Source organism: Orcinus orca, chromosome 3, assembly GCF_937001465.1.
Source record: "Orcinus orca chromosome 3, mOrcOrc1.1, whole genome shotgun sequence".
In the NCBI taxonomy this organism is placed as follows: domain Eukaryota; kingdom Metazoa; phylum Chordata; class Mammalia; order Artiodactyla; family Delphinidae; genus Orcinus; species Orcinus orca.
The window spans coordinates 127,556,846-127,570,719 of record NC_064561.1 but is presented as its reverse complement, the minus strand read 5'-3'; the positions used below and the strand labels follow the sequence as shown (position 1 = coordinate 127,570,719).

The window sequence follows — 13,874 nt, the reverse complement described above, 5'->3', positions numbered from 1 at the left end:
GGGAATCTATTTGAAAGGAAAATACAGAGGGCTCTAAAGGCATCTTCTCTCTACAGATCACAGCTCAGTCTTGGCCAGGGACAGCCTGCACCAGCATGTACCAACATGTAGCTCATCCTGGGTCCTCCCTGTGATAGTGGTCCTACCCCCATCTCCAGGCCCCCAATCCCTGTGTCTTAGGGTGTGGATGGAGGTTGGTCTAGGTGGGAGATGCGTCAAACAGAAGTCCTTACAGGTTTCAAGACTTTCTGTTCTCTGTCCCCCTTTTGGTTCATGCATCATGTTCCTGAGAACCTTCTGGTGGTGTGATCTGGGGAAGCAGCGAGGACTAGTGGCAGGGACAGTTTTGGCCCTCGTCTCTGGTTCCTCCCGCTGTCTCTCATGTCATCCGGGGTGCTGCTTACATGTTCTCCCAGCAGCTTTACCACCCTATCTGCCCCTGCCTCTCCAGGCCATGCCTCTGGCCTGTCCCGGCTCTGAGATGCTCGATTGTGATTTTCATCTCTTGTTGCTTATCTGAAGCCTCAAATGGCTTTCAGTGATTTTTTTTTTTTTTTCCTTCCTCTCTTAGGCTCTTGAAGAGCAAGAAGCCAGGTCAGAGGAAAAATCAGATATGCCCTCCAGCACTGCAGAAACCGAAGAAGGTACGCATGTTCCTTCCCGACCCCGGGAACCCAGAAAGAGCTCAGAACTAACTAGTCACCTGGGAGTTGAAGTGTGTGGTGGAGAAGAGCAGGAGCTGAGGGAGGCAAGAGCAGGGTGCTGGGGTGCCACTGGACCCCGGGGTCCTCCAGCAGCGCCACACCAAGGTACTGTGTGTTTCCACTTTTCATTCGGTTAGCATTTACTGGGTTCCTCCCACATTCCTGATCTTTGGGGACATCTCCTGACATGCAGAGAGCGTTCCCCTCATTTCCAAGTTCAGTCCGTTCGTTCCGTTCAGTCCTCCGTCACTCACCTGTTCTCCAGCTCTCTCCACCTGTGTGGAGCTCCTGCTCTGTGCTGGCCCAGGGGGTCTTAGAGGATGGAGGCCGTGAAGGTGTCTTTGTTGCCGTGGGTTCTGGGGAGCACCACTGGCGTGTAGAGGTGACGGGAGGGGGCGCGCTGGGGGTTCTTCAGGGTACAGGCGGCCCTACCCAGCCCAGGTTGTCCTGCACAGCCCTGATGGAGCTTCAGAGACTGAATGTACAAATCTGCTCGAGGTGGGCGTCCACGGCAAGAGGTGTATGTTTAACATACATTGTCACTACTCTGTTCCACATCGTCACGTGGAGTCGTGTTGACGGCGCACCTGGACGTTAACACCCAGCTTGTAGGCAGGAATATCGTCCTTCGTTGTTTTCTCTAACTTGGCAGTTTGTCTGGGCATGTGATCTCTACTTCTATTCAGGTTCTTTCCCCTTTAATGTATGCAAGTAGGTCTGATCTGTTAGCAAGTCCTAGTAATAAACAAGGGTTTTGATTCGCTGGAGTATCTTAGCCTCTGTTCTTGAATACTCCTGTACTATTTATATGGAACGGATTGTCGTTTTGTTTTTTGTTTTCCAAAACCCAGTGGTTTTAGGAATCTGACCGTACATCACTATGTCTTCCAGGGTAGTCAGGGCAAAGGTTTTAATACATATTATCTTATTATCAATTACGATCCTTTTGCTTCATATTTTAGAGTGCTTTTTATTTTTTGAAACTAAATGCGAGGTTAGGTTTATTTATGTCTGGGGGTAGGGTTATATTATCTACTTAATTTCAGATCAGTGGAGCAGACATTACAAAATATCTGTTAACGTAAAGCGACAATAGTCTGATAGGGCTGAGACGCAGCATGCTAGATGCTGGGGTTAGGGAGAAAAAATAGGACAAGACTCCTGTTCCCAAGCCACCAGTGTCGACAGCTGGAAGACCGGTTGTTCTAAGTGTGTGTGCCCCACGCACCTGCACTCAGTCCCGGGTTAAGCCAACCAGTTGAGCTTCCCACCCAAGCTGCACCGCTTGGGCCCCTGTGGAGCTGCCCTCGCTGCTCTCCCCTGTGGGTGGCGCGCTGGCTGCGTGGAGGGAGCTGCAGCTTGCCGTACCTGCCCAAGGAGGTGGTGGTGAGTTTCACACTTTCTCCTGCAGACCCGTGGGAGAAAACTCCGGGCTCATGTCACGAGCGCTGTCATCTCCTGAGCATTGGGCTTGGCTTTTACTACTCTGACAGTAACTGATCAGGTTTCTTGCTTCTAGTTGGCTGGTAAACCTGGTGCTAAGTTTCTGGCCTGCCAGTTGCAAATTTGTAGGGTACTGCTGACCGCGTTTTGATATTACCCTTATTTCTTAAGGCTTCACTCTTGCTTTTCCTTTTTTTTTTTTAAATCAACTCCTGATTTTTACTCTATCATCGTATACATTTTTCTTCCCTTGTAATCCACCTCCAAACTGACTTAGAACAAAGTGAGGTCTAAACAAATGCTGAAATTCTAAGTTCTTGCCCTCAAGGGACTGACAGTTTGGGACTAGTGCAGAAAAACAAGCTGTCCCAGCACAGTATAAGTGCTATAGGAGTCATAGGCAAGTAATACTGTGAGAACTCTGTGGTGTGTGATGGTGGTCAGGGAAAGCTTCTTGGTGGAGGTGACCCTGGAGCTGTGATCTAAGGGAGGGAAGGGAATTCTAGACAATGGGACTATATGCAATACAGAGCCCTAACCAGATGATGCGTTGGGGGAGATGCAAGTTGTTTTGTGGTCCTGGAGTATAGGGGTGTGTATATGATGCCAGGAACATAGGCCTGAAAGAGAGGCAGATCAGCAGGGCTTGTACACAAGGCAAGGAACTGGAACTCCACCTTGACAGCTCTGGGAACTGTTTTAAGCAAATTAGATCAGGTTGTTATTTAGAAAGGTCACTCTGTGAGAGTGTGAAGAATAGGTTGGAGGAGCCAGGGGCTGCTGAGAGTAATACAGAGGACAGCCTGCACCATAGCAGTATAATGAGATTGGAGACAGAGGGACCGATGGATACTGTCCTGAAGGCGTAGGATGTCAGTGGCAAGGGAGAAGGGTGATTCTTCCACTCCTGGTGGGACAGGCCTTACAGGAAGCAGGATCATGACAAAATACCTACTCAGTTTTAGACAGGTTGAGTTTGATGGGCTCAGGGGGGCAGGCAAGTTAATACACCTGGCTGCCAGCTGGACTGAAGTCACTCAACCAATAAGCAAAAGAATTTGGACAGAAACTCAAGTTCTCTAACACCAAATAATTAACGTGTATATTTTACAGACCTTGTAGACCGTGCTTTTATCTGTATATGTTTGGAGGACATGTTAGAAACTGTGTGCACATTCCAGCAGAGGGCAGTATTCACCTAAAGTGAAAACATTCAATTAGCTTTTGTTCATTCATAAGCCTGCAGGTGACTCAGCTGGAAGAACAAAACATTTTGAGTGTAAGAGCTTGGTTGTTTGTTTTTTTTTTCCCTTTAACCCCCAAAGCAAACTTTCCCTTTGAGATCTCACAGAAGATTCTTAATAGATAATGTTCTGCCTCCTGGGGCAGTGGGTAGAAAGGGGACTTTTAAGTGTGTATCTGTAGCTGCCATTGATTAAAAGATTATAATACCTTTAGCTTGGAAATTTATTTTGTCTCTGGTGGTGTGATAAATGGTTTTATTATTGTCTCTGAACCAATTATGTTTCCATAATTTCATGATTGTAATTGTCCTCCCAGAATGATGGGATGTTATTCCAAATGAATTATATGGCCCAAAGGTCACCTCATTTTCACTGTGTTCAGATGAATAAGCTAATTATGAGTATGTATTGATCCACCAACTGACTCCGTTTTGTCCCTTGCCGCCTTTGTCGTTATTTGATCTCCTACTCTTGGAGTTCCTAAAGAGCATTGTACCGAACACCAACCTTGGAAGATGCTCTGAAAAATAAGTATTCTTTGTCCAAATACGTAGAAAATGCTATATATGAAACCCCCCTGTTGGAAACTGAGAATACGTTTAACGTTTTGTAGGTTCTAGTTAAGTCTTGCAGTCAAGAAACCTGTGTTTCTTGTTTAACCTCACAGTTCTCTAACTTGATCATGGGAGAATCCCTTTTTCTTAGCTCTCAGCGTCTCATGAAAATGGTCTGTGGAAGGTGCTTTGGAAATGTTGCTCTTCCTCATCTCCCCTGATCCTGCCCTTTCTTTTAAGCTTATGTCCTCCTTTTTCACGATCATGTGGGTTCTCTCCATCTATTAGTACATGATGCTCACACTGGGAGGGAGCTAGGGAGGCATTTTTAAAACTACTCATGGTCATCTTGAGTACTGAGATCACCCATGCCTCGCCACACAGCCCACTGTACTTTTTTTTTTTTTTTTTTTTTTTGTGGTACGCGGGCCTCTCACTGCTGTGGCCTCTCCCGTTGCGGAGCACAGGCTCCGGACGCGCAGGCTCAGCGGCCATGGCTCACGGGCCCAGCCGCTCCGCGGCATGTGGGATCCCCCCAGACCGGGGCCCCCCGCTGTACTTTTTGATGTTTTTCAGGAGGCTGCTGCCTGCCTAGAGTCTATGGGGCCATAAGACAGGCAACCATTGCAATACTGTTGACCACTCACTGTATGAATCCATTTTCTTTCATTATTTTGGAGTTTTTAAAAAACCCTGTGTAATTTGCTGTCTCGACTTTTATGTGACGAGTCCTTTACTGTGTTCACTTCTCCCCATTACTTATCTTCCACGTTCTCATTCAACGAGGACATGAGGAGTAGGGATTGGAACATGAGTGCCAGTCGCAAAGGAAGAGGGCAAAATCATCTCCTTCAGGGCTGAGGCAGCCGCTCCCAGTGGGCTCAGAGGCGCTTCCTCCTCCCCATCCTGTGCGAGAGGCCATGGGTCCAAACGCAAGGCCCGCTCTAGGCAGGCGGACGTGAGCCCTACAGGCCCATTGACTTACCCATTCAGTAAGTCTTTTCTGAGCACCCACTCTCTGCCAGGTACGGTTCTCAGCACTGGTGATGAAGCAGTAACCAAAAAGGCAAAGGGAAAAAAGCCCTCATCTCATGGAGTTTCCTTCCATTGAATTTCACTCACGCCTTTGTGGAGTGACGAACACTGCTCGAGGCGCTGGGGACGCAGCTGGGAACCGAGCCAAGTTTGCACACTCAGGGAGCACACGTCCCAGTGGCCATGGAGAGAGGGACATTTCTGGGAGTCAGGAATCAACTCTCCCCATTTTGTGCACAAGGAGGTGGCAGCAGAGAGAGGTCACATAACTTGTGTGAGGTGACACAGCTTGCCCAGGCAGTCCGAACTCAGGTGGGTAAATGGTTGCCCACCGCACTGTAGATACCCACCACCCTTCTCTAACAGACTGTTTTCCTACTTAGTCTTTGGGCTGCTGCTCTAGAGTTCTCTCCAGCTTTTGTGTGATGGAAAAGTGCAAAATTGGAATCATTGCCTTGAAACGAGCTCTCCTCCATGTGACCGATCTGTCTCATAAAGCCCTTACGATGGGAGACTGTGACCCACATGCAGGGACAGGTCTTGATGACACATCAGCAACAAGCAGACTCTGCTAAAAACCTCAGCTCTGCCATGAACTGGCTTCTGAACAGGATGCAAGTTACTCAGCTGTGTTTCCTTTTGTGGAAAATGGTGGAGTGGGAGTGTCATTTCATACTTCCTTCAAAATAAGGTTTAAATGAGAAAATACAGGTGGGGCACCTTGATCAGTATCTGACTGTGGACGCTTAGCCAACACTGTCTTGTGATGAATGCAAGTTATAGCACGTGGCTAGAGCGGACTTAGTGGTGATCATGTGTGTGCTGGGATATCAGGACACAGCTCTTCACCTCGTGGTGACCAGGTGAGCAGATTTTCTGCTTGAACATTCCTTAGACGGGGGTACGGCTCTTCTCTGTGTGCTCTACGTGAGTGAAATGGGAAGAGGGAGTTGTGTGGTGGATTCTCCTTTTTTAAAAAATTTTTATTGGTGTCTAGTTGATTTACAATGTTGTGTTAGTTTCAGGTGTACAGCAAAGTGAATCAGTTTTATATATCTATATATCTCCACTCTTTTTTAGATTCTTTTCCCATATATGCCATTACAGAGTATTGAGTAGAGTTCCCTGTGCCATTCAGTAGGTTCTTATTAGTTATCCGTTTTATGTATAGTAGAGTGTATATGTCCATCCCAATCTCCCAGTTTATCCCTCTCCCCTTTCCCTCTGGTAGCCGTAAGTTTGTTTTCTACATCTGTAACTCTATCTCTCTTTTGTAGATAAGTTCATGTGTACCCTTTTTTTAGATTCCACATATGAGTGATATCATATGATGGATTCTCCTTATTTGAATATCTCCTGTGAGATATTATTGGGAAAACCAAGAAGTCTTTTATCCATGCAAAATTTCCTTTCCAAGATTTTTCGTTTTGAATACTGTGGCCCAATGTCTTTTTAGAACTGTTGAATACGGTTCCAATGTCTTATCAAGATGCAGGTCCTTTAACCAGGGTGGCTGAGGTGTTGGGGATTTAGGACAGCAATTAAGGAGGCTGTTCTGCAGGGGTGATTACTCAGCTGGATACACAGCTCTTATCTTAGCCTCATTGTGGAATATCCATCCAAGGGCTTGGTCAGTGTTGCTGCCTAGAAGCTAGGTACCTGGGCATTTGCAAGACAGTTACACTCCATACTCGTAGAATGTACTTCCTAGTCCCAGGAAGTCACCTGTGCTGCTTTCATTTGACAGAGAGGCTCAGTCTTCTCTCTGTTTCTTTTAGAGACTGACTTTGCCAGTCCATGTTCTCCTCCTGCCTACAGAAGACAATGAGTTTCGTCCTTAAAACGCCAAAATAAGATCTCAAGCTGATATGATGCTCATTTTGTATATTGTTATAATATATTAGTATTTTCATATAAAGAAAAATTCTCCACCTTGCCTCCCCCAGTTCATCACAGAATTAAAGAATCCTAGTTTGAGCTGGAAAGAATCTCAGATTCCTCAGAATTCACCTAGATACAAGGGATTCTGCTCCCATCTGCTATGGCTACTTTGCTCCAGCTGGGTCCGATCAGCAGGTTAGGAGGAAGGACAAGCATTTACTAAGCATATCAACTGAGGAGTCTAATACAGTTGAAATAAACTTATAAGTTGAAGGTATATTTAAGGAGTTTTTCCCCCTGAATTGAAATAGACTCTAAGTGTGAAATCTTAGGGACATGAAAGTATTCCAAAGAGAAAATTGAATCTTGTTTATATTGTTGAAAGATGACTTTGCCTCATTTTATTCAAGCAGTTGAGTAAATTAGGAAAATTCTGTCCTGACCTCAGTTTGAAGTATAATGATTTAGAGCTTCTGCTTAGTTGATAGTTGCCACCGAATTTTGGGGCTGAGGATGATATCTTTTATTTTACTCCATGACTTAATTTTTGACTGTTTGAGATCTTATGGGGATGGGGGGTGGGGAGGGTGGGAGAGAGTGCACACTCTAGATGTAAAAAATCTATATTATAAAAGCATATTAAACATAGAGTTACCATATGACCTAGTGATGACACTCCTAGATACATACTCAAGAGAAATAAAAACACAGATCTCCTTAAACTTACACACAAATGCTCAAAGCAGCATTATTCATAACTGCCCCAAATGGAAACAATCCAAAAAGTCCATCAGCTGAGGAATGGATATACAAAATGTGATGTATCCATACAACGGAGTAGTATTTGGCCATAAAAAGGAATGAGATACAGACACATTATAACACAAATGGACCTTGACAACATGCCTTGTGAAAGAAGCCAGTTACAAAAGACCACATATTGTATAATTCCATTTATGTGAAGTATCCAAAATGGGATCCATTAAGACAGAAAGTAGATTAGTGGTTGCTTAGGGCTGGGGTGGGAGCAGTGGTGGTCGGGGAGAAATGGGTAGCGAGTACAAATGGGTATGGGGTTTCTTGTTGGGGTGATGAAAATGTTCTAAAACTGGTTGTGGTGATGATTGCACAGCTCTGAGTATATTAAAAATCACTGAATTGTATACTTTAAATAGATGAATAGTATGGTATTGAATTATACCTCAAAGCTCTTATATATATGTATACATACATATATATACATGTATATACATGCATATATGTATATACATACATATATATACATATACAAATGCAAATATATATGTGTATATGTGTGAAGGGAATATACTAAACCATTAATGGTGGATTTATGGATTTTTTTCCTCAGTCCCTTTCAAGTTTTCTGAATTACTTTTGTGACTCAAAAAAGTGTCACGAATAATTTGAATTAAAAAAAACCACTACGTATTTCAAAAAAGATGTCTTAATTTTTTTCTGAAAGAATTCAGAGTAGAAATGTAAAAATTATATTGTAAAAGAGCACGTTTTGAGTTGCTTGAGGTCTTCTCTCGCCTTGGCATCCTCTCCCTGACTGCTGATCCTGGGGGCTTGGATCACTGGGGGCCCGGTTGAGCTTGTTAAATTATATGGAATGTTGGGACTCATGGACTAACAGGGCTCATGTTGATATTCCTATTGATAAGTGCCTCATTGTTTCTCCCAGTCCATATTTATACTGGGAATGCCAACAGCTATCAGTTGGCATTAGTAAAGGTGGGATTAGTACTCCCACCTTTAGAAGAAAAAAAAAAAGGGAGTAATTGAGATACTGAAACAGAAGATCAGAGTCTTATAATAGCCTGTGAATTGAGAGCGGTAGATGGTTTTTCAAATTTTTTCCCTTTGCCATTTTAATTCTCTAGCAGTTATGAATCAGACATGCACACTAGGGTAAAATATTAAGGTGACTCGTGAAGTGAAGTCCTTAGTGAAACTCCAATGCGTAACTAGAGAGGAAAGGGTGACTTTTGGGCTTGCAGAGCTGAAGGGGTGGGAGGAAGCCAGGGGAAAAACATTCATCTGTCTCATCCAGCTGACAGTTCAGAAGCTGTGATGAAATAGCACCGGTATTGGAATATTTGAATTAGTAATTTAATAAAGTAAACAACTTTCCCTTTCTTGTCCCTAATGATCTGTTGCATCTCATTGGTTATTTTGGGCCATCAGATCTACATGGAGGAGAGAAACATTTATTCAGCATCTGTAATATGCTAGGCACCCTGCTTGGCCCTGGAGATACAGGTGTTGGGCTTAAATTGATTTGGACCCAGCCTTCCCAGAGCTAATAGTCTATTGGGAGAAGAGGATTCATTCAAAGACTGTGAACTACCCTATGAGTCCCTTTGGGCATTTGTGGGGCAGACAGAGCAAGCTGAGAGCATGACCCGTGTTTTCTTTTGTGCTTTTGATGCTGCCCTGCATGTCTAACCCAGTTGGGGACTTGATCGTGGAGAGCTGAACCTGAGGGTCGGGGTGAAGCAGCAGTAGTTGTCTGGCTGGCTCTGATCGAGATCCTTTTTGCCTCCTTCCTGGGGGAGGAGTCAGATGACACAGCAAATTGTAGCTGAAGAATACTGAGCACCCTGTATTTTCCATGTAAGCTTTGTCTTTGCTTAAGTCCAGCCTCCATGGTCCCATTTCTCAAAAGGAGATGGTATGACTTGTGCCCAGAGTTGAGCTCTATTAGGCTAATCTGTTTCCTAACAAGACACTGGTATTGATCTTATGCTGTTTGCTAGTGCAGTGTCCCTGGTGAACATGAATATTAGAGATTATTTCTTGATCCATTATAGTATGGCAATAAAAAACATGTTTATGATGTTTGGCAAATCTGATTTAGGAGGTGGAGGTCCTTCCTTCTGGGTAGGCCTTGAAAGGGAGATTAATAGGTCTTTAAAACAGAATAGCTTGGGGTTACTGATATCATTATCTGCTGAAGGTTGCTATAGCAATGAGTGGTTTGATTGCACTGTGCAGTTGGTGGTGCAGTGGGTGAGTGTAAAAGGATCCTCGTCATTTAGCAGAAACTCTCCTGGAGCAATTTAATTAAACTCTGGTGGAAGGAGTGCCAAATTCTTTAAAAGCTCTAAGATATAGTTCTGTATCATCCTAGATTAATTAAAGATACGTGATTATCCTGTCACAAATTTTTTTTAAATTTATTTTTTTAATTTTTTTGGCTGCATTGGGTCTTCGTTGCTGTGCGCAGGCTTTCTCCAGTTGCGGTGAGCGGGGTCTACTCTTCGTTGCGGTGCACAGGCTTCTCACTGTGATAGCTTCTCTTGTTGCGGAGCACGGGCTCTAGGCACACGGGCTTCAGTAGTTGTGGCTCGTGGACTCTAGAGCTCAGGCTCAATAGTTGTGGCGCACGGGCTTAGTTGCTCCGCGGCATGTGGGATCTTCCCGGACCAGGGCTCGAACCTGTGTCCCCTACATTGGCAGGCGGATTCTTAACCACTGCGCTGCCAGGGAAGTCCCGCAAATATTTTTAATGATTTTGAGATAGTTTTATAACCTTGAAAGTTGTTTTAAAAATGATTATACGTTTTATAAAGACGTCTATTTTAACATAGTTTGTAGTATTTGTTTGAATGTTGAACAAAATTGCATTAGACTGTAAGGAAAATGTAGACTGGCAGTGTATGAAGACTAGCCTTTTGAGAGGGGTAGGGAGCTGGAATCTGAACATACCACTGGAGGGGACTCTGAACATATTACTGGGTGAACACATCCTTTGCTGTTACAGGTGGATCACCTGACTTCTTCATCAGCAGTCTTGAATAAAATGTGTATTATTATTCTGCATCAGTGTTGTAGGTACAGAATTCTTTAGAAATGCAGAATTGTTATCATTTAAAAGCATATGGTCTGCAATGTCTCTAAAGGAATATCCAGTGACGGGCAGTAAAAATGTGTGTGACTCTCTTGCTGTCTATGCAGATGTGTCTGTTGAAACTTTAGTTCTAGTTACCCTCCTTCACCCAGTTTTTAGGATTTGGGTATATGTATTTTAAAACAGAAGACCTGCTGTGCTCCCATATGGTAAACACTATAGTAGGTGCTTCACATCAGTTTTCTGCATCTGTGCAGTAGAACGAAAACTTTCTCTTAATATAGTGTTTTGGACTTCGGTGCTTAAACAGCAGGCTTTTGAAGGGTGAAGGTGTCTCATTTTGACATTCCCATCGCGGGCCCTCTTGTTCTGCAGATGGTACTCTGCTGCCACCTGGAGGCCTTTTGTGGGGTGTGCATGTAAAGGTAGGTGGGGTTGCTGAGGAGCACAGGCTGCCCAGGCTGGGTGTCAGCTACAGCCTTGTCCTTACTCCCTGTAGAGGTCAGTTGACATGACCACATGAAATTGAGGCTATTACCCTTTCATTTTTATCATAGAAGCTAATATGCATTATGAATTCAAGAGCAATATACTGTTGTGGAGGGCAGATATCTTACTAACTTGCTTGATATAAAGCAAATTCAAAGTTATTGTTATGCAGATTAAAAAAAAAATACATCATGACTTTGTGTCTGTTGACTTCTCTGCTCCATCCTTACCTTGTTAAGATTCATCATGGAAAGCCACCTAAACGAAAACCTTATACTTTTTCTAAGCAGAAACATGGATGGAAACTGGCATTGTTGCCAGGCAGTAAGAAGGGCTTGAATAAATCCACTTGGAGGTTTGAGGCCTCACGTGACTGAAATTAACAGGAGTGGCAAAGTGTGGGAGGGAATGCCTAGTTAATGGACCTGGTGGGGAAACTAAGGGGCTCCCCAGAACTGGCATCCAGCTGGGCCTGGGGGGCAGGGAAGCTGAGGGGTCGAGAAGAGGGCCTGGGCCCACAGTGTTGTATATTAATACAAATTCAGGGTGAAGATTTCCATCCAGCTGCCCTTGTTAGGAGCGCCCAACACTTCTGTTTTCCTTAGGCCCAAACCTACTTTGGGTGGTTATTTCAATAATGGTGGCTCTTGTTTACGGGCAACTGAGTATTTGGGAAGAAAACCAATCAATCAAGACACAGAGAAAAAGCACACCTTAAGTGGACCTTCTGTTCATCCCAGAACATCATGACCACTGATGCTTCCAGGAAAGCCTCTATTCAGAGCGAAGGCCGCCGGTGTGCATGGGGCTGGTTAGTGCAGAGCCTGGCACTGTCTGAGGTCCCAGCCCAAGGGGTGTGCTGATGTTCTTGACATTAAACAATGGGCAAGAGAAAACCAAACCTCATCTAGAATGAATTAGGCTCTTTTGAAACATGAAATCGGTGGCACTTGAGGAAGGAGACGTGAGATTTCCTCAGGTGGGTACGAGTCACGTCTTTAGAATCTGTGCTGTTTTGAAGAGGCTTCGGTCAGTGCACAGCCTTCCTTCTGAATCAGGGGCATTTGTTTATTTAACAATCATTGTCTTCCTCAGGATTTCCTGTGAGAGCTCCTGGACTTGTTTACATCTTGGTCCACACAAATAATACCAGAGCGTGGGCTGTCAGGTTATCAGATATTCTGCTCTTCAGAGAGTTGATTTTTAAGAAGCCTAATCTAAAACCTAGCTCCACACAGACGGCTCTGAGCAACTCATTTGCATTTGTCATCTAGTTTCTTTTTTTATTTTCCTTTTTATTCTTCTTCCTTTTTTTTTTTTAATGGAAATTCCTATCAGCAGATCCTGATAAGAATTATTCCTTTTGCAGAGATTAAGAATTCGGTGTCCAGCAGATCATCGCCTGGAGAGGAGAATGTAAAGGTAATGATTCCCTGCCCATTTTCATCTTTGTGCTTCTCTCCAGAGTTGAAGTAGAAGTGAAGACCTAGCAGTAATAAACATAGGATAAAAAACCCAAAGCAAAAAAACCCCTCAGGGATATGTCCCAGGGCACATTCAGAATAACTTGAAATTGCTTCCTTTATCGAATTTTAGATCTCTGCTCTTAATGAGCAAACCTAGCTGTCTTTCTGGGTCGTAGTTGTATATGCAAGATGACTGTATACCTTTTCCAAAAATTCGTACTTGAAGATGATATCTACAGATGTTTGCCAACAATGCCATTGCAGGAATGAACTTGGGAGATATTCTCTGAATATAAAATAACCTATGGATAGCTTTTAGGCATGCATCAGCTTGGGACAGATTCTTCCCTTATTTCTAGCTCTTAATATTACGTACAAGACTAGTTTTCTGTTTATGTGTGGTGACACATGTAACATGTCTTTACTGATGTTTTCTTAGGTTGTTTTTTCATTTGCAAAAATAAACATTACTGTTATCAAGTAAGTAACTTGTAAAAAAGCCACCTGACTTTATCTTTTCCAGCGTGTGAAAAGCCCAGTGGTTCAACTGAATGAACATGAAGACCAGGACAGTCTATATTTGGGTATGTTCCAAAATATTGCTCCCCCCAGCATGCATATGGGGGTATCACAGACCCAGGTATGCAGGCGACAAGAAGAAAATCTACTTAGAAATAAAATCTTCCTTCCTGGGGGCCTTGTCTATTTCTTAAAACCCACCCAGGTAAATTTTTTTTGCAGCATCAGTTATAATACTATGACTTCAGGCATTCAATCTCCATTTACACTCTAAAAAACAAAACAAAACAAAGAAAGCAATCCAAGCTTTTCTAGACAGTTTTACTCTGAGTCAGATGTTGGCTCGGGGCTTGTCATATGTTACCTTGTTATTCCTATGAGGTTGGCACTACCAGCTTCCGTTTCAGGTGATGGCGACTGAGCCCACTGGTAGAGGGTAAATGGGGCAGTTGAGACTCATAACTTCATCCTGCCTGGCCTCAGAATCCCCAAGTTTACCGCTATCCTATTTTTTTTTTTTTTTTTTTTTTTTTTGTGGTACGTGGGCCTCACTGTTGTGGCCTCTCCTGTTGCGGAGCACAGGCTCCGGACGCGCAGGCTCAGCGGCCATGGCTCACGGGCCCAGCCGCTCCGCGGCATGTGGGATCTTCCCGGACCGGGGCACG

The 13,874-nt window shown here is 43.9% G+C and overlaps 1 protein-coding gene across 12 annotated transcripts in view; it reads left to right on the top strand.

Annotated features, from left to right (window-relative positions):
* Positions 1-13,874, top strand: part of ARHGEF28 (Rho guanine nucleotide exchange factor 28) — a 308,933-nt gene that overhangs the window by 148,022 nt on the left and 147,037 nt on the right. For all 12 annotated transcript variants that reach the window (XR_004483772.2, XM_049707682.1, XM_033430011.1 and 9 more), the window contains 3 exons: positions 572-644; positions 12,594-12,646; positions 13,214-13,274. Coding sequence is in view for 11 of the 12 variants with exons in the window: in XM_049707682.1 (XP_049563639.1) it covers positions 572-644; positions 12,594-12,646; positions 13,214-13,274 (187 nt within the window). In the remaining variant the exon portion in view is untranslated. The remainder of the gene's footprint in view (positions 1-571; positions 645-12,593; positions 12,647-13,213; positions 13,275-13,874) is intronic.